The sequence below is a fragment of the Lepidochelys kempii genome, chromosome 17 (assembly GCF_965140285.1).
Source record: "Lepidochelys kempii isolate rLepKem1 chromosome 17, rLepKem1.hap1, whole genome shotgun sequence".
Taxonomy (NCBI): Eukaryota; Metazoa; Chordata; order Testudines; family Cheloniidae; genus Lepidochelys; species Lepidochelys kempii.
The window spans coordinates 23,086,739-23,109,561 of NC_136396.1; the positions used below are offsets into that span (position 1 = coordinate 23,086,739).

General features: G+C 49.4%; 1 protein-coding gene across 14 annotated transcripts in view; it reads right to left on the reverse strand.

Annotated features, from left to right (window-relative positions):
• Positions 1-888: 888 nt before the first annotated feature.
• Positions 889-22,823, reverse strand: part of TSPOAP1 (TSPO associated protein 1) — a 231,743-nt gene continuing 209,808 nt past the window's right edge. For 9 of the 14 annotated variants that reach the window (XM_073316132.2, XM_073316130.2, XM_073316129.2 and 6 more), the window contains 4 exons: positions 19,674-19,777; positions 18,743-18,814; positions 16,480-16,608; positions 889-1,978 (listed from right to left, as the gene is read on the reverse strand). In XM_073316132.2, the coding sequence (XP_073172233.2) occupies positions 1,763-1,978; positions 16,480-16,608; positions 18,743-18,814; positions 19,674-19,777 (521 nt within the window). In that variant the 3' untranslated portion in view covers positions 889-1,762. Of the gene's footprint in view, positions 1,979-11,395; positions 11,552-12,183; positions 12,248-16,479; positions 16,609-18,742; positions 18,815-19,673; positions 19,778-22,823 lie in introns of those variants that run through there. The other 5 variants (XR_012155492.2, XR_012155491.2, XR_012155490.2 and 2 more) reach the window with 4 other exon arrangements.

Below are 22,823 nucleotides of genomic sequence, written 5' to 3' on the forward strand. Positions count from 1 at the left end.
CTCTTGTTTTGGAAGGGGTTGGGTGGAAAAAATAAGCAGTAGTGAATTTACCCTTTTTTGTAGAGAAAGTGTATTTTTGTGAAAATAGATTTTATTACAATAAATTTTCATTTTAAATACAAACATACTGTATCACCAACACCCCTGGCCTGGCCTGCGTGTCATTCAAATACCAAACATAGCTGCCTTGCTCAAAACAAATACCCACCTGAAACATGCAAAGGAATAAACGCTGCCATAAAAGGATGGAACCATGTATTATAAAACTCTCCTTGGCTTTAGAAAGGGATTCATTCTCAATGCAAGGAGCACGGTGTCTCTTATGAAAATAGCTGCAAACTCTCTGGCGGGGTTTTGCTCCCAGTTCCGCTCTCCAGACACACACAGTCAGGATCACACAAACGTTGAAACAATCCAGTCAAAACAGTTAAAGAAGCAGACAAGTCAAATAAGGCAGAATCCCCAGCTGACTGCAATTGCCATGCACCAACTGCAAACGCCAGGAATGTTTGTCCGGCAGACTCCTGCTAAAGCCTGCCAGCAGCCATGAGGAGATGCAAAGCTATTTAATGTATCCCCTACTGCAAAATGCTTTGTGGCATTGACTCCAGGGCTGCTGGAACCAGGGGGATTAGGGGGACTCACAAGGGAACATTGTAGTGGTGCCACCCAGTGTAAACTTTGTGCATGCCGGATGGGGGGCGGAGGGCAGGAGGCAAGGGGGGCAGAGGTGACAATGGGACCCAGAGGCTGGAATGGGCCTGGAAGCCGGCAGGTGGCCTCAGGACCCTCCATCCCAGCCTGGAGATGGCTGACCCTCCCCTTCCCTGCCAAGTCTCAGTACCACCCCTCACACCCCCTCCTATCACTCCCCCCCCTCCCCCCATTTTCCGGAAACTTTTGCCCTCCCCCGAATCTACTCCTTCCTTCTTGGTGAACTCTCGCAGTGCAGCACGACTGAGATGGAAGGATGCTCCTAGGCACAGCTGCATATTTACAGGTTTACAGTACAAATGTCGAACTCATGAGCCCAGAGGCAGCAAAAGGGACCGACAGGGAGTTCTCTCCAGTGCAAACACTCATTTCAGGGAGTGGAGGAGGAGTCGCCAACAGCCTAATCTGAATGGAACAGAGAAATGCTAGGGCACGCTAGCCACCGGAGTCTCAGTCTTACAACAAAGGAGTGCTTCCTAAGGGATCGGGCCTTAGTGGGAAGAGCCGGTTAGTGAAATTACAGCCAGAATATCTTCTTTGAAATTAAAATATGTACAAGGAGTTGGTGCTGTTGAGAGCTGGCTGGATCTGGGCACACTACTGCGAAGTACCTGCACCCCAGCTCCCAGGCCTCTTTGGGAGGTACCTGCCCCCTAGCTCCTAGGCCCCTTTCTGAGGTACCTGCATCCGAGCTCCTTGGCCCCCTCCCAAGGTACCTGCCCCCTAGCTCCTAGGCCCCTTTCTGAGGTACCTGCATCCAAGCTCCTTGGCCCCCTCCCGAGGTACCTGCCCCCTAGCTCCTAGGCCCTAGCTGCAGGATCACTACCTCTGGCCAGGCAATCGCTACACTGACCGTGCAGTCCCACGGCGGCCTGGCTCTGTGTGAAGATGAGGTGAAGGAAGCCTAGGGTTGGAGCCATTGCAAGTCTTTAATCATCAAAGTTCACTTTTCCTTATTACAATACTCTGCGACGGTCAGTTTGCTGCAGAGGGCTTGTCCTTGTCTGGGCTCCGCAGACAGGCCTATGGAGATCAGCAACATCCTTTTCTAGTTCTTCTTACTGGGTCCTAGTTTCTTTAAGAGCTTTTTCCCCTTGCAGAAGAAGCTTCTCTTCTTTTTACTCTGAGTGGACAGGTCACTTGATTCAAGAGTCTCCAGTGATTCTTGGTCTGGACTTGGGTCACAAATGAGAGTGCAGGAAGGTGGCACTTCAGGAATGTTAGGCAAGGGGTCCTTCTGTTCACCAGGCCCATCTGAATTCAGCTAAACAGGAAAAGAGTAAACAAAAGAGAGAGTTTAGACCCCCAGCAGTGACACCATCTCCACAGAAAGGCTGTACAGTAAGAGAAAACCCTGACAGCCCATGTCTATAGCTGGTCATCTCTTCCGGAAAAGGCCACTTCCCCAGCAAATTCAGCCAGGCCATTTCTAGCGGCTTTAAAATGCTCCCCAGCTCCCACCAAGACCATGCAAGAGATCAGACTTTGCACAGCCCTTGGTAAATTTTGGGCTACACAATGAGAGTATGCCACAGGCTCTGAAGTATTGGAGACAATGCAGGCCATCTGCCTTTGGGTGACAGGCGCATAGCTTTGTGGGTGGAGGTGGTGGGAAGCAGGTCTTCAAGGCTGTGCCCTAAAGATGCCAGAGTAGGACTGGGCTGGCTGCTTGAGGGGGTCAGCCTGTGAGCTACCCACTAAATATTCGGGCCACAGGGTTTGCCACGAGGCCTCTCCTCAGACTGGGGAGCCCAGGGCCTGATGGGGAGGGGTGTATGTGGGGTCTGTGTAGGGGCAAATTGCTTGGCCGAGCATATGCTACAGCTAGAACACTCCCATAACAGCAGCTGCTGGCCAGACCTGAGCTCTGAGCCTTTTCAGGGTCCTTCAGCACGAAGCACAGCTCAACCACGGCAGATAGTAACTATGGGAAGCTGCGTATGACTCAATGGGCAGGGAGGAGTTAATCATGGACCTGGACATAAAGGGGATCCTTGGAGCAAGTGACCATAAAGCAATTGAATTTCCAGCAGTAAGGAAGGTGCAAGCAGCAAGCAATCACAAAGAGGTGCCCAACTTCATCAAGGCAAATGGGGTTTGGTAGCACACAGCACAATGGGGCTCAACCTTCTGGGCATTACTGACATGTACAGAGTCATAGCAACCATTTGGGGCAATCCCGGCTCCTGGACCTTGTCCCCCAAGAAAGAGTAAGGCCTTCACAGGCTGGGATTCCCTTCCTTCAAGCAGGAAACTCCAGTCCTTCATGCAAAGTGAAATTATGGAGGTAACATTTCAAAAGCACCTCCATGTCTTGGCAGCCAGTTTCACTGTAAGTCATGGACTCCAAAACCCGTACGGGGCTTTTGACAATGAGACATGGGCTCCTAAGTCACTCTGGTCTAGGGTCACAAAAGTCCAAAATCCCAGATTTAGGCTCCAGTGTGATTTGCAAAACTCCCATTGACCCTGCATGTGCCTAAACTCACTTGGCGCCTCTGTTTCTGAAGTAAAACGTTCCCTCGGTGCCTAGGTTTCTGCCTCTCGGCATACACACTGCTGCCTGCCACTTGGTATTCAGCTGCCTAAATTACATGCGGGACCCAATATGTGCTTAGAGGCTACCTAGCAGATCAACCCCTCAGGGGAGTTCACACAAACCAATGGGATGGGGCAAGGGGAGGCCCCCACAGCTATTAGCCTAGTGGTTCAGCTACTCATCTGGGATGCAGAAGACCTCCAGTTCATGTCCCCACCCTCCACCTGATGAGGAAGGATTTGAATCAGAATCTGCCACCTCTCACACGAGTGCTGTAACCGCTGGGCTATGGGATACTCTGATAGGGGGAGGAGTGGCCTCCCTCACTCTCTGCTGTTGAAACGGTTTCACTCTGGCTCAATAATTAAAGAGCAACTGGAGCAGTGGAGCTGGACCCTGGGCCTCCCACATCCTGAGGGAGCACACTAACCACAAGGCTACAGAATCAGTCTCATGCTTGTGCCAGGTCCCTCTTGCCCAAAGGACTCTAATGATTTAATTCACAGTGGAACAGCTTCAACAGAAGTGGCTGTGAGACCCCCACATGAGAATATCCCATAGTTTAGAGTTAGATCACTCCCCGCAGTGGTAACAGAGCCCAGTTTAAACCCTTCTCCTTCTCAGGGGCTCTCCTAAATCCCAGGGGAGTAGCTGAACCTCTGGACTAAACATTATGACAGGTCATCCTTTCCCTCCCCGCACCAAGCTTCCTGCACAAATCACCTTAGGTGCTTAACTCCAAAGCAGGGTCCCAGCTGAGAATCACTAGCAGAGACAGGTGCCTATCTCCAGGAGAGGGAAGGGCACCACACACACCCTGCTCACAGCATCTCCCACTGGCTAGCATAGGCAGTTCCCTGCCTAGCATGCTGGCTTCTATGAAGCGCAGTCTGAGTATGCCCACACAGCAACACAAGCCCCACGACAATGGGACTTGAGTTAGCAGGCCTGGGTTTGAGACCCCAGAGCTCAAGTGGCTACAGCGCTAGGTCTTTAACCAGGATGTGAACTCAGGGCTCTGGCATCCACACTGCAACATGCAGATCTGAGTCCATCCAACGGTATCCCAGACTTCCTAGCACCCTCCCAAAATGTGGCCGCTCTAGACCTTTGTTGATGGTGCACTGTGGGAAAACTTGACTGTCTACCCTGCACGTTACAGGAAGTTTGAACAACCCGCCAACGCATTGTCCAACTGTCATTTTAGTCTGTGCAGTCCCAGCAACATGAAGAACTTTTCTCACTTGCACTTTCACTCCTGTTTCAGGAAACATGCGCAGCTTCTGTGAGACACTGGTGGACATTTCAGTGGTGTTTTCTGACCCATTGAAGGCACCTGACAGAGTTAATGATGGAGGAGGACGAGAAGGACACAGACATGGAAGTCTCAAACTGGCTGATGCTGCTTATAACACTCAGCACACCCACTGATGTCCCTTTTATAGACTGGCACTTCTGGGGCAGGGCCACAAAGACAGACTGGTGGGACCACATTGTCTTGCAGACCTGGGATGACCAGCAGTGGGTCCAGAACTTCTGCATGAAGGAATCTACTTTCTAGAGATCTGTAAGCAGCTTGCCCCAGCTCTCCAGTGTGAAGACACATACATGAGGGCGGACATGGTGGCCCAGAAGCAGGTTGCTATAACCATCTGGAAGCTGGTTACCCCAGACTGCTACAGGTCCATTGCACACCAGTTTGGAGTTGGAAAGCCGACTGTGGGTAAATTGGTGGCGGAGATATATGAGGCAATCAGACGTGTGGTTTGCCCCAAGGTGGCGGGCATTACAGATATTCCTGAAGTAGTTGCTTGAGAAAAGTAGTTTTTGAGAAAATGGGGTTTCCAAACTGTGCTGGGGCTGTTGATGGGACTCGTGTGTTCATAGTTTGCCCTCTTCAAGGAACACATAAACAGCAAAGGGTTCTACTCCATTGTTATACAGGCCTTGGTGGACCACAGAGGGCAATTTAGGAGTGTCACCATGGGTTGCAGTGGGAAAGGTCATGACGCCAGGGTTTTTCACTGATCGGGAGTCTGCATTCATGGACAGGCTGGGACACTATTCCCACAAAATGGCATTGTCATGAATGGAGTTACTGTCCCCACCGGTATTCTGGGGAACCCCGTGTACCCACTTTTGCCTTGGCTTTTGAAACCATACTCTGATCTCAGAGCTCTGGCAAAAGACAGTTTAATTACACTGTCAGCAGGTGTGGAATGGTTGCTGGTTGTGCGTTTGGCAGACTGAAATCCCATTGGAGATGTCTACAGACCCATTTGGATGCCAGTGTCATCAATGCTGGGTGCATTGCAGAGGCTTGCTGTGCCCTTCACAACCTTTGTGAAGCCAGAGGGGGGCCATTTCCCCTGAATGGGCCTAGGACAGCGAGGAGCTGCTAAATTGGGACGCTCAGCCACAAAATGCAGCTCCCTCAGCTGGAGCTGGAAGTACTGGGCACCAGAAGGCAGGGATGCTTTGTGCTCCCACATTGTGGGCTTGCCTGGCCCAACGGAAGAGGGGAATGGCACCTGTATGAATGTTCTGGGGTGGCGGGGGGAGATTCATTGCTTGTGGAGGGTTTCAGAGCTGCAGGGGGTTGATTGCCAAGCAATGTACTTATGAATGACCTGACTGAATATCAAATGGGGGTAGGGCGTTTTTCAAAGTTCGGGTCGCGACTCAGTACTGGGTCACGGCATGCCAGGCACTGGGTCACTCTGGTCAGCACAGCTGACCGAGATGTTAAAAGTCCCGTCGGCAGTGCTGCCCAGCTATGGCAGGCTAGTGCCTACCTGTTTCAACACCATGCTGCACCCTAGGCAAGGGGGGCCAGGGGGTTCTGCGCACTGCCACCGCCCATGGAAAACTGGCCAATGGGAGCTGGGGGGGCGGGGGGCAGTGCCTGCAGGTGAGAGCCACACGGAGCCACTTGCGTGCCTCTGCCTAGGAGACGGACCTGCTGCTGGCCACTTCAGGCGCAGTGGAGCCCGCGGTGCCAGGACAGGTGGGAAGCCTGCCTCTGCACCCCGACTGTGCCATTGACCGGGAACTGCCGGAGGTAAGTCCATGCCCTAACCCCGCACCCCAATCCCCTGCCCCAGCTCTGAGCCCCCCCCAACCCGGAACCCCTTCCTGCACACCAAACCCCTCATCCCCGGCCCCACCCCAGAGCCTGCACCCCCAGCCCAGAGCCCTCACCCTCTCCTGCACCCCAACCCCCTGCCACATCCCAGAGCCCCCTCCCATACCCTGAACCCCTCATTCCCAGCCCCACTCCACAGCCCTCACCCCCACACCCCAATCCTCTGCCCCATCCCTGAGCCCCTCCCACACCCCAAACTCCTCATCCCCAGCTCCGTTGGGTCACGGGCATCAACAATTTTCTTCAACTGGGTCCCTAGAAAAAACGTTTGAAAACCCCTGATGTAAGGTGACTGATGTAGCTAACTGTATTGATAAAGAATGTTTGGCAATTGTCCCTGATCATGTGTTACCTTTATTGTGTGAAATACACACAGTATGATGTGACGCAGTGATAGCAATAAACTTTCTTAATAAAAAGCTTTACTTATAAACATGGCTCAGCTGCCATTAGCAAACCAAAACGCCAGCCACAACAAAACCTTTAAAAAAGAGAACAAAGTGCATGAACAAATGCGAACAGTGAAACCATGTCCAAGACAGAACCCCACCCCCCCGCCACTGCATATTCCTGGGCTCTCCATACCCCCTTCCCTTCCTTCCACATGTGCTGCACACTTGGCATCGGCGGAGGAGGGAGTGAGGCATCCACAGGGGAGGGGAGCAATATGGAGGGCTGCATGTGCCACAGTTGCCCTGGCCCGCCGCTCACTGGGCCCAACTGCATGGGCCACCCAGCAATGGCGTTGTCCAAGCTGTTTCTGGACTGCTGCATGGGGAACCGCCGCGGGGACTCAGGCCTTGGTGTGGGGGATGCAGCAGGAGCCTGTTAGCGATAGCAGCCACTCAAAAAGTTCTTTCTGCTGAGCTCCGTCCTCCTCCCTTAGTCGCTGTCCCTGGTCCAGGAACTGCAAAGAAAGTGCCTGCTCCCACGCTGCAAACCTGTCCTCAAAGGCAGCCTGAGCCTTTCCCCTGCCTCTCGCCGCAAGTCCCTCTGCCCTTGGTTCTGGACCTGCTTGTGGGCCCTGTCCAGAACTTCAGCCGCCAGTTCATCACGGAAACACTCCCTCTTGGGACAGTCTGGGGAGGTTCGTTGGTCCAGGCTTCTGCTGCACTGTGGGCGAGCTGTGGAGGTGCTGCAGCCAGTAGGGGGCGAGGGGCCTGGCACAGGACCACACACCGAGGGCTTTCTTCTCAAACAGCAGGAGCACAGGAAGAATCCTTGTGGAATTGCAAGGACATAAAATGTTACTTTTCCAAACTGAACTTCCCTATATTGTGAGAGGGATGCTACAGACCACAGAAGCTCCCTGGACACAGCCTGGTTAATTGCAGCGAAAGATGCCCAGAGACAGTGGTAAGTTAAAAATGACTGCTGCTTTTTTTCCCCTTAAAATTGCAGAACAACTTGGGTTAGCAGGGGAGATGGGTGGCCATACACTGCACAAGGGTTTCCTATCATTTCTGGCATTCCACATTTTGGAGGACGGAACAGTTCTTGTGGTGCCTGATTGGCAAAGAAAGGTGTTACTCCAAGCTGCCAATGGGAATCCTGCAGTGTATGCCACTGAACAGCACATCTACAAGTGAAGTGGGCTCGTCAGCTACTGAGATGGCCTGGGAAAATACGACCTTCTCTGTGACTATCTGCTTCATGAGGGAATCAACAGGATGCTGCATTAGCTTCCACACAGTTTAGCCTGTTATGGCTCCATGCAAACACACAGAACTCCATGGCCTTGGAGAAAATTTCAAACCCCAGGACAGCATGGACTCCCTTAAACTGAAATGGACTAGATTTGTAAATGGAACATGTTTCCACACTCCTCCCTTTGGCTGTTTTCAGGTGGCTCGTCACACCACTGAGTGGTTACAGAGCGGTGTGATTACAGGGATAGCAAGGGAAGGTTATTATTTTCAAGGAACAGGAAAGCACTAGTAAAACTGTGCACCTTTTCAGTAGAAATTCACTTTTCAAGGTATTTTTTACTGTCTGCACTTTGTGGTCACCATTTTGAATTCCACATGGCGGGGCAGAGTGGGGGGTGCTGGGAGACACCAAGGTGCTGACATACAATCTGCCATTAGCAGATACACGCTGATAGCCAGGGCTAGTAATAACTTCTGCATTAGTTCACAGAATAGAAATCCCTCCTGTTCCTATATTAATAGACATTAACATGGAGCCCGAAACTTACCAGGCTCCAGGACGGCTTCTGTCTCTTCTGTTTCAGCTGCAGGTGCCACGGTGGTTCCTCCTGTGGCATCAAAAAGCTCCTCTGAGTACAGCCCAGGTTGTATTGCAGCTGTTTTTGCTCCAAAGCCTCCTCCGGGACCAGGGCCAGCTTTGTCCCTGGCTTCCATCAGCCCCTGGCTGGCTCTGTGCTTGGCACAGTGCCCAGCACCCAGTTAAATACCTCATAAAACGATGTCGGCAAGTTGCCCAAGGTGCCGTTCTCGTCCCTGTTTTCCCTGTCCTCAGTCCTGAGCTGCTTAGTCCGCTCCCTGCCATGGTCACTGGCCCAGTAGCTTTCCAGCATTGCCAGCTTCTTTCTATTTGCTGCTAGGCGTGGTCATTCCTGGTGCATCTCCTAAATCCACCGCTTTGCTGGCCTCACAGCAGAGATTTCCCAAATCTAGCGGTGCTCCCACAAGCATGAAGCAGCACGCTTTGCAAAGGATTGCGTCTGGTCAGTGTCCATTTCAAACACAAGAGGCTTTCTGAAGGTGTATTTGGAGCTTGGCGGTTGGGATAAAATGGAAGGGTTAAACTCTGACTGCCTGAGCTGCTGTAATACAAGGGGGAGTTGCTTCCATTTCCCTGGAATCAACTGGTAATTCTTGGGAGAGAGAGAACAAAGGAAGTTGGCCTATGGGATTATGGAATACATTTGGCAGACTCCCAGAACCCGAATCGGGGGGTGGTGGGGACGGACGGATGCCGGTGGGCTGCATCTACACTGCAGAATGATGGGGCTTGACCCTGGGTCCCAGCTTGACTCAAGCTTGACCCCTCCACCCTCTCAGGGTTCTAGGATCCTTGGTCTGAACTTGAGTCCAAGACATTTGTGTATAGATAGAAGGGGGGCTTGGGCTCAACTCAATTTTTGGTCCTGCTTTGAGCAGGGGGTTGGAGTAGATGATCTCCTGAGGTCCCTTCCAACCCTGATATTCTATGATTCTATGATTCTGAGTCTAAGCCCAGGGTTATGCTGCAGTGTAGATATACTCTAAGGCAGTGGTTCTCAACCTTTCCAAACTACTGTACCCCTTTTAGGAGTCTGATTTGTCTTGTGTACCCCAAGCTTCACCTCACTTAAAACCTACTTGTTTACAAAATCATGAAGCTTTCTAGCTCAGCCATGACCTTAGCCATCCTGGGCTGCTAATGTATTGTGGACCCTATCACAACAAAACAGCCTTTGCCCTTTCTATGGCTCCTGAATGGGTATTGAACATTGACACTGACTTGCCAGGTCTGAGAATCATCCTTCCAGCTTCCAATTGTACTCACTACAGCATAATCACCTAAAGAGCAGCCTTGCAGGCAGGGGCAGAGAAGTGGGCAATTACCAGCACGCTGTTCTCAAACAGCATCACTAGAAGCTTTGGTCAGGAAACCATCGCTATTCAGGACAGCACCCAAGTCTGAGTTTAGGTTCCATAGGAGTCAGTGGGAGTTAAGCACAGGCATAAGTGGTTTCATGAATCGAGGGCTAGAAGTGTCTAGCTAACAGAATGCTCCGTTGAGAAGAGCATGAGCCAGTGACATAGACAGCATGATGTTCTGCCTAGGGAGGGGTATTAGCAAAGAACACAGAGGCTGTCTCTGGAGACAAGCATCATATAATGCTGTTGGCTAGTGTCACTTGGGGACTTGGGCATGGGAACGCTTTGCTACTAGGAGTATGTTACAAAAAGAGGTTGCAGGTGCTGCATAAAGCAGAAATGGAGGCTCATATGGCTGGCAGTCTTGAGCCTGTTTCCTGTGTTGAAATAACAGACATAGCATCCCTGCATTACCCCACTGCTGAGCCACTCAGTGCCATTCAGGAGCAGTTAACAGGAAAGGCAGTTGTCTATGGTCTCTTTTTCTTTAGAGTTAAATTCCCCTCTAGTTATTCCAGACACTTCATTCATTTCCAAGAAGAACAAATTATAGGTATAAGATGAGCTGAAACACCACTTCTAGGGAGCCAGATCTCCTGAACACCTTGGGGGCGGGGTGTGTTACATGGAAAGAAGCCATTATTTAGCAGAGGGGTGACAAAAGTGGAATCAGTATTCCCGAGAAAGAGCCAAATGAACCTTTTAGAGAAATATGGCTTGGTACTGATGCAAAATGCATGTCGGTTCCCAACTCCTATGAGTTAACAGCAAGCACAGTGACTACAATGTTGCTTTCCAGCATCCCAGGTCACCAGGGGCTTGTTGCTGTTCATGGATTTAATAGACTTTAAGGCCACAAGGGACCATTATGTTAATGGAGCGTGAGCTGCTGCACAGCGCTGGCCAGAGAACATCTCCCTGTCAAACCCGACACACTTGGTTGCACCTACAGCATATTTTTTTAGAAAAACATCCAGTCTTCACGTAGAGACTCCAAATGATGGACAATCCACCACATCCGTGAGTAACTGGTCCTAATGGTTCACGCTCTCGGTGTAAAACACTGGCATCTTATTCCCAACCGGAATGTATCTAACCTCAGCTTCCGACCGTTAGATCTTGTTCTGCCCTTGTCCATTAAATTATAAATTAAAGACCCTCTACTGTTGGAAGTCTTCTCCCCACATAGGGCCGATAGACAATTGGTTATAACAACAGTACGAATATATCAATTCACATAGCAAATCTCCATCAGTTAGAAGGACATGACTAACTGTCTTTGTGGTCACAAGTCCTTCTGATTGCCATCTCTGGTGAATGACACACACTCACAGGCACACATGTACACACACCCCCCCCTCTAAGTTACATAAAGGCAGTGGACTCAACTGGTAAGTAACAAATGGAAATTCAAGTTCTGGATATTTCTCCAAGAAAAGAAATGAAGAAAAATTACTCTGGAAACATCTTGGTAAATAGTGTTAGTGTTGCAAAATCGAACAATCATGTTAGTCTTTTCTCTTCTCTGTTACTCATGAGTTTTTTCTGAAATGATAAATCAAATGTTAAAAAGGAAAAACACAATAAATCTGCTCCCCCTGCACCCTTCAAGCGGTGGAGTGCAGGAAGTCATACCCCACAGCCGCCTGGATACAATCCTTTCTGTGAGTGCTATCAAACAGAACAATTATCCGCCGGGGTTAATTTTAGGGACTAGCACCACCCCCATGACTTATTTAGTCAATTTGCTAGTCTTTGGATTGTTTACGGGAGCCCCAGGGCACACAGTGAGGAGGAACGGGAGAAAACTGAGCAAAGGAAAATGCAGGCTGAATATGGGAAACTATTAGCTTGCAGGCTGAGGCAGGAGCCCCATCACATGGGACAGCTACACCCAGTCTGGATAAAGCACCATAAACTACTGTGCAGAGAATAATCTTGCTCTAGCTGGGGCCAGTCCCTTGTTATCTCTTATTTCTAAGAAATCATACCACAGTCCCCAAAACCACCCGATAATTGTTCCAAACAACTGCACTTCACAGCATGGCTTCTCTTTTGTGATGAGCCTCATGCAGCCAGCCACTTCACAGCAGGGGAAGGAGAGAAGTCTGGCTGCATGGCAAGCTAGGGTACTGGGTCAGGCAGGTGATTAAGGCAACCTTCTCCCATACACTTACATGGTTGCTCTCTCTCTCTATGTATCATTCTTATCTATCACTGGACTCTTCTTTTCCTCATTCTCTGAAAAATATAACCGCCAGGGGTACATAATATGGGCAGAAATAAATAGATGAAATAAATTAGAATGGAATACTTTCTAAAGGTGCTTTACAAACCTCAGTCTTTGACAGAATTGGCATATTACTGATGCAAAGCATACCCGTTAGAGCAGTCCCTTGATAGCAACAACTATCATTGACATTACCATGGGATTTTCACTGTCACATCCTGTTTTCACATGCTCAGGACTTCTCAGGGAGTTTCCCTTTGGGGTTGAGTTTTCAGTGCTTAGCCTGAGTCCAGAAATGACATTTGTGTGAAAGTTTAAGCAAAATCCCTTAATCTCTTTCAGTTATTGGAGAGTTAAAAATATCCCCCATGTTTCCAGAATTGTACAAATCGTTTAGTCACCAGTGATTCACATAACTCATCTTCCTTCCTCTGCTTTGTATGGAAATCATCCTCACTGAGGTGCTGGGCCCCTTCTTAGTGTGGGGGGGAAAGCTTAATCCAGAAAATTATAAGCAATTGGAAAATCACTTATGAGTGAGCTCCTGCTAAGATCTGAGTAGGGCCTAATGAAGCTCACAGCTTTGTTGTGACATCACGTTGTTCGGTGACCCTGCCCTAGCAGGCAGAATGGCTCAGAGGCTGCAGCTAGGCAATCTGGCAGGAAGAATTTCATCCCCAATCTTCCAAAAGATTCCAGTGATGCTCTCTCACTCCTGCCACCTCTCTGCTGCTTTTTCAGCTCTGCTGCCCTGCTGACCCAGCTTTGCGAGAAAAGGTCTCCAGCCGAACACAGGCAGCAGCAAATGTGAGAACTCCTCTCTCCTTAGCAACCAATCCCTTTCCCTGGCCAGGCCTAGCCTCAGCAAATAGGCCACGCTCGCTAACACTTTTTAACCAACATGAGAGTAGGCCTGTAAAAATATGCTAGCTGGTTATGGTGAATCCTCAGTTCCCCCAGATGTACTTGGGTTGATGTCGATGAAACTATATTGATTCACAACGGGTGAGGACTGAGCCCACAGAATACATGCAATGTAGGCAGCTCAATGCTACTAGGAGAACCTTCACTTCTACCTTTCCTGCCTTTTGGTGCTTGCTATTTAATTTTAATGAAGCAATACCATGGGGGTGGGGGGGAAGGGGCTTGGCGAGGCTGTAGTATGTAATAGGAGTAAGAATGCAGCTCAGAGGTCCTGGAATGAGGCTTTACCGGTATGTTTCTTCTGGTAATTTAGGGGAGTGTGTAAAGACAGTCACTGCCAGGAGCTTCCCAGCAGTGCCCTTTCAATCCGATGCCATGTTGCTTTGCTATAGACACAACAGTCAGGCTATACAAATTCTGAGTTTCGTGAGAGGTGGGCACGCTGCAGAGACAATGCTAAGGGAACACTAGGGTAGTGAGACAAACCCTGTCGCTAACACTTCACAGCCAAAGGACACAACCGGGGTCATTACTATTAATCCATCAGGGCCTCCAGTCAGACTCGTGCCAAATGTCCTCTTTCCATTGGTGAGCTTTCTAATTAGCTCCTCCTTCAGTGGAGTCTCTACCATGCAAGTCAAGGTGAGGTCACAGCTACCCATCTGTGACATCACTGAATGTGGCAGGCAGCCATAAGCAGCTTCAGGATTCAAGTTCTCAACCACCAAGAGTCAAACTTTTGTTATGCAGGCCTTTGTATTCATACATGTTTCTCTCTAGTTCCTTTAATTGGAAGATCCTGGGGCAATTCAAATGCATTCATTAATTAGCCTCATAAGACACAAACGATGGGAGGGAGGTGGTCATTCTGTCATACCTATCTAGGCACTTACGCCATGATCAGAATTTATAACCACACACAGAGGACCTGACACTTAGGGAGGTGAAGTGACTAGTACCAGGTCACAAGGAATCAGAAACAGAGCCAAGTATAGAATTCAGTGTCCTATTCCTGGTTCCCCTCTGTAATCACTCACTCAAGCTATACAATGTGTGACAAAGATTCAAACGAGAAACACCCGGAGAACATAAACTCTTCAGGATAGGGACCATGTCTTTGTATATTTATACAAAGTTCTTAGCACATGGTGTCCTGACCTCAAAAAGGGTCACACTCAATGTTCATGTTAATAAACACAGCAGGGAACTGGGAAGGACGTTGGGGTAACTTTCTCAAAAATGTATGGAGCTTTATATAAAAGTGAGCTGACATCAGCCCTTGAGGGGAACAAAGGTAAATACTGGTACATTTGGGAGGAAAGTATGTCAGGGAGGAACTGGAAGGGGTAGACATGGGAGGCACGTCCGTGTACAGCAGGCAGCCTATTACCAGTTAAATCCTGCTGGAATGTAATAAGTTCAATCACTAACAACTGATTCCCCACATACACAGCCTCCACCTACCCCAGCCTTGGAACCACATGCCAAACCACAGACATCCAGAGCCATTAAAAACAGTTAGACCTTAATTGGAATTAGTATGCCTTGATGCACGTGGAAATCTGTTCAAGGGAGCTATGCAGAGCCCTCTACCCTAATCAGTGTCCATTCACACATTGGGGAATCCAGAGATTAAGGGCTCATCTAGACAGGGAAGTTGTACTGTGAATTTAAACCCATATCGCAAAAAGAAAAGGAGTACTTGTGGCACCTTAGAGACTAACCAATTTATTTGAGCATGAGCTTTCGTGAGCTACAGCTCACTTCATCAGATGTTTACCGTGGAAACTGCAGCAGACTTTATATACACACAGAAATCATGAAACAATACCTCCTCCCACCCCACTGTCCTGCTGGTAATAGCTTATCTAAAGTGATCAACAGGTGGGCCATTTCCATACCCATATCGTGAACTAGCGGAGCCCCCTTGTGGGCACCCTTATTCCAGTATCAGAGTGGGTATTTTCAGTTTACCTTTTGTCACTTTGGAAGTGCTTTAAACTAAACTGAAAAGGCTGCTCTTATTCTGGAATAAGAGTGTCCAAAGGGGAGTGGGACTAGTGTAACTACAGCTCTCTAACTATACCTGTATAATTGAACTGTTACAACTAGTAAAAGTTTCCCAAGCAGACACGCCCTTCAAATCAGGGTCAAAGGAATCTGAACATCCATGACCGGCAGCTCAGGTGGCCCAGCTTTGGCCTGGCTTTAGAAGATGGGGCAGGTAGCCTAACTGTATTTGACTGGTCTGCAAAGCAGGCACAGCACCTTCCCTGTATGGGGAGGAAATCAAGGCATTGTAGCAGACAGACGTTACAGAACATGAAGTCATCGGAAATGAGGGAGATGGTGCAGTAGCTGGGGAGGGAGGCTTGTGGAGACTCTAGTGTGTTTGAAGGCAAAGACAAATGAGCAGGGGGTGGCTGAGTGTGGGGGAGAGGGATGGAGGAGGTCAGGAGCTGGGAGGGCTGGTGCAGGAATAACAGGTTGCAGGAAAGCCAGGAAGGATTTAGTTAGCGTGACACCAATAGTTCCAGCTTCTTTTAAGAGGCAGAAAATCCCAAAAACTGGGGCAGTCAGGGATATGTGCCTGTTCACAGACCGAGGCTTGGTGCCAGACTAGGCCTGTGGCTAATGGACAGCTCTGACATCTCTGTGACTCAGTGAGTGGGGAGCTATGGAGGTAATTTCCCGAAGGTAACTGATGGCGCCAAGAGATCCATTTGAGAATTAGGGCCCAACTGGGCATTGAGTTCCCCTGGCAATCACTGTGGTTAGGGGCACTGCAGGGTGGGTAAGGCAGCACAGAATGGAGTCTGCTTTGGGGAGAGCAGGCTGGTTGTGCCAGGAAGCAGGGGAGGGAGTGGGTAACTCAGGATTTTCTGGCTGTGAGTTTCCTGGGTTTGAGAGGCGCTCTCATGGCCTTACATCCTTTTCACAGAGGTGTGTGTGGGGATGTCCCCAGTGGGTTTTCGGGTGTGTCACACTCACCACTGTGCAGCAGTGAAGGAGCAAGTCCTCAAAGCATTGTCTTGCCTAGAGGTTTCTCCCATCCTTTAACAAGTGGCCCTAATATTTCCCTGCAAACACTTGAGCTGCTCCTGTGTGATAAAACCCACTAGGCAAAGTGCAGTGATCTGAGTGGCTGCAGAAGATGGGGTGAACTGCACTCATGCCCTCCACTCCAGACCTCTGGTCAGCTTTGGAGTTTTGTCTCTCTCCCATTTCTCAACTATTGGAAGTCCTTTTATATGGCTATGGTAACAACAGTTTCTGTCCCAAGAGTCCTCTGCACTAATCAGCTACCATGTCACCTTACCTGACTCTCGGCACTCACTGCACATGTGTCTTTGTCTTCCAAATGAAGCCCCTCAGTCATTCCTCCATCCAGAGAGACAGCTTCCAGAAAGTTAGACGGGACAAGGCCTCTCTGTCTGTTTAACTCCCCCTGCAAGGTCAGAGAAGCGGTTCTTAGTACGCCACTAAGAAAGACTGACTTGAGAAATGAAGCAGACAACCCCATTGCACAGGGCTGGGCAGACTGCAGCCTGTGGCTAAACCCAGCTAAGGTCATCAGGAAATGTGGCCTGCCTTGCTCCCACAGGCAGTGCGGCTTAGAGGACAGAACCTGGGTTCTGTTCCTGGCTCTGGCCTGCTGGGTGACCTTATGCAAGTCATGTCCCCTCCCTGTGCCTCAGTTTCCCCATTTCTACATCAGGGATAATGGTCCTGCTCTCCATTGTAAAGCACTTCGAGAGCTAAACTCTGGGGCTGGGACTGTCTCTTTGTACTGTGTTTGTAGAGTGCTAGCACAATGGGGTCCTGGGCAACAAGCGGGGCTCCTGGAAATACAAAGGGTGAGGATGACCAAAAGCACTATGTAGGGGCTAGGGATTCCGGTCATTAGTATTGTGCTGGGGGCAGTGTGGGCAGATCTGCCAACACCCATTCCGCTCTCACTACAAGAACAGGTCAGTGTGAGGAGCAGAGTAAAGGGACAAACAGTTGAGCCTGATGGATAGATAGACACTGATCACCACACAACTACGGAGCACACTGACCTGACTTCAGCGAAACAAAGGGAAATGATTTGCCTGTTCTGGTGACTTTCTTAATCCTTTTGATTCTATTTGGCATTGTGGCTTTAACTAAAGCTTCTCTGAATTGTTACAGGTGCAAAGATACTTTATCCAACAGGATCCCAGGAATATAGAGCCATAGTAAATGGAGTGCAGAACTAAACGTGAAAACAGAATCTTGTAGGCAAGACAGGGATCTTGGCTCAACACCTTGTAACATAAATATCCAATTCCTTGCAAACACCCTGGAAGATTCCTGGGCACCTGTAATAGCCCTGGGAGAGAATTAAATTAAATGTGTCTTTTATGAAGGGACTTTCTTTTCTCACCAGCCAGAGAGTTTGCATTTAGTAGAAAATGTCTGAGACAAACTGTTGCTACAGTGAAACTTTGACAACATCAGGAGTGTCTGGTAATTCCCAAGTTCCTGTGTAAATGATACCATAGGCAAGTACACTGTTGTCACTCAGGTTTCAGAGTAGCAGCCGTGTTAGTCTGTATTCGCAAAAAGAAAAGGAGGACTTGTGGCACCTTAGAGACGAACAAACTTACTCCGTATGCTTAACTGAAATGAATGGGTTTGGTTTTGTACCAAGAACGGACTGGTAACACCCAGAGCTGCCTGCACCACCCGAATAGCTGAGCTGCTCCATGTCTGGTGGGGTGCTGGTTTGAGCAGTACATCGTGGGCAGTCACAGAGCAATCCCCCCCACACGGCCTGCTCAGCTTTCTTGACTGCAGGAGCCATCTCTCCCACAGAGAGGGAGCTTAGCTTCTAGGGCACATTCAGTTCTCAGGCTCCGAGTTCAGACCACCCCTTTATGCCATTAGTGCAAAGGAGTTGCTTTGGGATGTCCCCTACCTGGGAACCAGACTGAAAGAACCAATTCATTTCACATAAGCCACTACAGAGCCTGTGGACATCACCAGCTTTCAGTCACTGCCAACCTAACTGGATCTGAACCAGGCCCCTGGGTCCCTCCTAAGCCCTCCAGGCTCCCAGCAAACGTATCACTTGTGACTAAACTAGGTCATGGCACGTATAAAGAAAACAAGGAACGGACAGAGAAATAGAAATGGCCGTAACGAAATGGCAATTCTTTAATGACAACTCAGCCTGCCGCAGACGCCACGTAGCTCGCTGAGCACTGGTCATGTGCACAATGTGCAGCGTACACAGATTCCAGCTTGGCAACAGCTGTATTAGGGTTATGCCAAGAAAGGGACGAGGAGAATGAAAGGAGGGGAGGGGCCCCCCTCTTCCGGGGGCTGGACAGAGAGAGAGAATGGCCTAAAGGTAAAATGCAGAAAAAATACCCCAGCTGGAATGTGTCGAATTGGGATTGTCTATGTAAGAAACCAAAGGCTGGAATTCATTGTGTTTAGGACAGTCCCTAATGACAACCCTCCATTTTGTTTCCCAGTCTCTCCTATTTTGACAGTTGATTGGGAGTAGACCTTCAAGCTGCATGTCTCTCAGACCCTCTAGACCCAGTACTTACGTAATAGAATCCATCATCATCCATGGACCCAAACACTGTGATAACATCTCCAGCAGTAAATGTCAGCTCAGCCTAAAAGGAAGCACAGTAAGGATGTTGTTAGGAGAGCCCAGCTCTGGAAATGAAATGGTTAGACACAAACAATGCTCTTGTGACCTGCCTTTCACAAGCTTCTGCATCCCCTTTCCTATTTTCATTTCCATTTTAGAAATTATCTGGGAGGTAAAATATTCCGAGGCCTTGGGATCTGTGTCCTGACTCCCAAGGCCATTGTGACAGGCTTGTGAGAGTCAGACTCCCAGTGAGGGAAGCAGGCTCTGTCTGGATGTGAAGATAAAAGGAAACACCAGAAACAGGTCACCCTTCTGCCCAGAGATGTCTGAGCGCAAGGAACTGTCATGAACGGAGCATTTGGCAGGGCCAAATTCTGTCTTGGATACATATGCAAAGCTCCCACTGACTTCAACAAAATGGCCCCTAACTCCTGTTGGCAAAGACCCAAATAGGAATGACTACGCCAGTATCTACAGACAACATGAACATCGGCTCATATATAAACAATGATGCAGCCTCTGTGTGTTTGGGCCCAATGCCTGGGAATGCTCGAGCAAAAGTGTTGGCTACCAATAACTATGTTTTACAGGGCCTGATTCCACACTGCAGCTGCAGTCAAAATTGAACTAAATAGACCGAACTTGGGTCTCACACTCCAATCAGAGTAGGGGAAGTCTGCACAGTCAAGCACCAAGCCTCATTTTGTGGATAAAGGGAAGACTTCTGTCTCCAAGGCTATTATTCCCAGACTTTCACAAGCACTCAGAAAGAGGATGATGCAAGGTCAGGCCAAAGGGATACAGCATAAGAAGGCAAACCAGAGGGAGAGAGAGAAAGAGAAGTAAGCCTCAAGCAGGAAGTGACTGGTGCTGGTTACCTCCACATCCACATTTGGAGAGCTCTCCCTAGGGTTGTAGTCAAAAGCAGCCACCATGGTCCTAGGTGTGATCAGGTCAGCCCTGAGGTCCTGCCAGCTGGACCCTGAGGGACAGAAACAAAACAGACATCCGTGAGACTGAAAATCCAGGATGAAACCCCAAATCAGAACAGTTTCTCTGCTATCTCTGGGGCAGATGCAAGCATTAGGTCTCAATGGGTATCTTAAATGGGGGAAGGACATTTGTAGGGTCCAGCTGGGTGACTGGAAAGGCAACTCAGCTGAACCTGGTGAGAAGGTGCCTCCTTTTCTCTCACCTCCCCAACTTCCTCATATATCCGGGATTCCCTCACCAGCTCTCTCTGTCTGTCTCCTGACCTGTCTGTATCTCTCTGCCCCACTGTCCGGCTGGTGCTTCCAGGAATCATCCAGGCCACTTGCAGCCAGACTGGGGAGTTGGGGAACCGCAAAGCCATTTGGCTGGTGCGCGGCTACTGCTCTACTAATGGCAGAGCACTGGGGAAGGCAGGAGTCAATGTGATGTGGTTGCATGGTAAGGGGATGTGGAGGTGGTGAAGGTCCTGCAGAGCCTGCTGGGGAATACATTGGTCCCCCAGCCACCTCCTTCTATGATCAAAGGATTGCTGCCTTCCTTAGCTTATACAGCAAATGTGGGGCCCAGTTAGCATTTGCCAGACATGCTGCCACGTAGAGCCACTCAGGCTGCAATGTGTAAAAAGGGACGAGAGCTAACTGTGACCAATCCTGCACCTCATCTCCAAAGGGACCTTCCAAACAGGGACCAACTGCCCCAGTTATCATGACAGTGCACAGCTAATGGCTGAGGCAGTCCTGTGAAAGGACCTCCCGGTTGGATCTGACACCTTTCTCACCCTTCTGGGATGACATGTTCCAGGGCTAGTCTCTACTCAGAGGCATTTCTTTTTGCTGAAAGTTTGAGCCAAAGCTGTTCAGCCCCTTCTGGGAAGAGAGACAGTAGCAAGGCCCAGCCCAAACTTAGAGACCCCAGGAACAGCGTTCCTGGTTTGAGGCAGAGAGTTGAAATGCATCCCCCTTGGCAGGCTGGAAAAGGACCTTCCAGAGTCCCACTGAAATCCCATTTGGATTGGGCCACGTCAGCAGAGTTTGAAAATCACAGCTGCGGCTGTGCCTGCCATTTGTAACAACAAGACGCCACCCTGCATCATGCCCGGCTCTAGTCTAGCTCTAGCGCAGGGCACACAGCACCAGCTGCGAATTGCTCACTGACGTGCAATGGAGCAGTAACGGAGAGGCGCAGTCAGGGGCCAGAGAGGACGCAGCTTGCTCCAGAGTGTGCCTCCCTGGCAGAGCTGCAAGCTCTGCATAAGCCTGTCAGTGTGTGAAATCCAGGAGGTGCAAACTGTCCAGTCTCTAGCTGTTGGCTGCTGTACTGTCCCCAGATCCTCATGGGTCTAAGTGTTTAACACTGGCCGGGGCTGTGGAAAGGGAGAGAGGCAGTGGGTGTGGGGAGAGCAGTGTCCTAGGGAGGGGCAGCAGCTCATTCAGGAAAGTGCACATGGAATGCAAGAGGGCTCTGGGTGCATTTCCTAGCCCCTTAGCAAGTGCTCAACCTCCCTCCATCACACTCTCTTGGCAGAGGGATTTTAAAATGAACTTCAGATTTTTTGCAAAGCACCTACGATGACTTGTACCTAAACACTAAGACAAAAGCTAAATGAAATATTGCTAATGGCCAGATAAGGGGAAGAGATAGCTCAGTGGTTTGATCATTGGCCTGCTAAACCCAGGGCTGTCAGTTCAATCCCTGAGGGGGCCATTTAGGGATCTGGGACAAAAATTGGGGATTGGTCCTGCTTTGAGCAGGGAGTTGGACTAGATGACTTCCTGAGGTCCCTTCCAACCCTCATATTCTGTGATTCTAAGATGGCCTCAAAAAAGCATACAACGCCAGAGAGAACTCAAATGACTCCTGTCTAGCAGAAATAACAATCAAACAGCTAAAATCCTACACAGAATATTTCATCTTGTGGTATATATCACCCAGCTCAGGCTTTGCAGACCATGGGTGAAGTCAATGGTTGTGTTGCCATAGACTTCCAGTGGGACCAGGAATTCACTCCACAAGAGATGGAAGCCCTTTACCAAGAATACCAAAATAAGACTTCACCTCTGGGGCCAGACAACAAGAGCATTCCCACTAAGGATTATTGTTGCAATCAAGTAGAGAGGGTGATTTGGTTCAGGGGTTAGTCTGGTCCTAAGCCCCCTAGGGCTCTGTGGATAAATGAATACCTTGCATTACATCTGGAAGTGCATTGGAAGCTAGTGCAGACCTTGATGGCTGGTGTTACATTCTCACATTTGCTTGTCCTGCTAAACAAACAGATGACCACATTCTGCATTAGCAGAAGCTTCCAAGTGGTCATCTAGAGCAAATCAAAGTAAAGTATATTTCAGCACTCCAGCCTGGAGTAGAAGGAGAGAGCCTGAAGCATGGGCCTGGTCCAAGGCCTGAGGCCTGAACCAAAGTCAGCCAAAGTTATGCTCTGAGCTACAGTCAGGCCCTGTCGAACGCAGATGCTCCCCTGCAAGCCAGTCACTGGCACACAAACTCGGCACCAGGACTGCTAGTATGGATAAAACACGCTGAACATGTAAACGCACTCCCGCAGGCCAGCTCTAGAACACTCTAACTCAGCACACGACACAAGTGATGAATACTGATGTTTTGTCTAAAACATTAGAGTAAAAGTAAAAGACAGGTGGTGAATAGGGATGTTTTGTCTGAAACATCAGGAGGAAAGTACAAGGGGAGGTAACAAACATGTCATGAAACACATAAGGTGATATGTAAGTTGTTTATCCAAGTCTACAAATGTTGGGATACCTCGCTTTAACCCTTCGTCTGGCCTAGGGGGCAGTGGAAAGTCCCACCACTGACTGAGCTGGTCCATTGTCACGGGCATACAGGTGTTAAGTGTACCTGTAACCATTGAGCCGGAGCATTAGCACCGTGCTTCATCTGCAATAAACCTGACCGAGTGCCTTTGCTACGAGACGGGTCTGTGGTTATTGGGCAGTTCATTTGGAGCCTGCTGTACGGGCTAACTGGCCAGTGCTGGTACACCAGACAGAGAGAACACACAT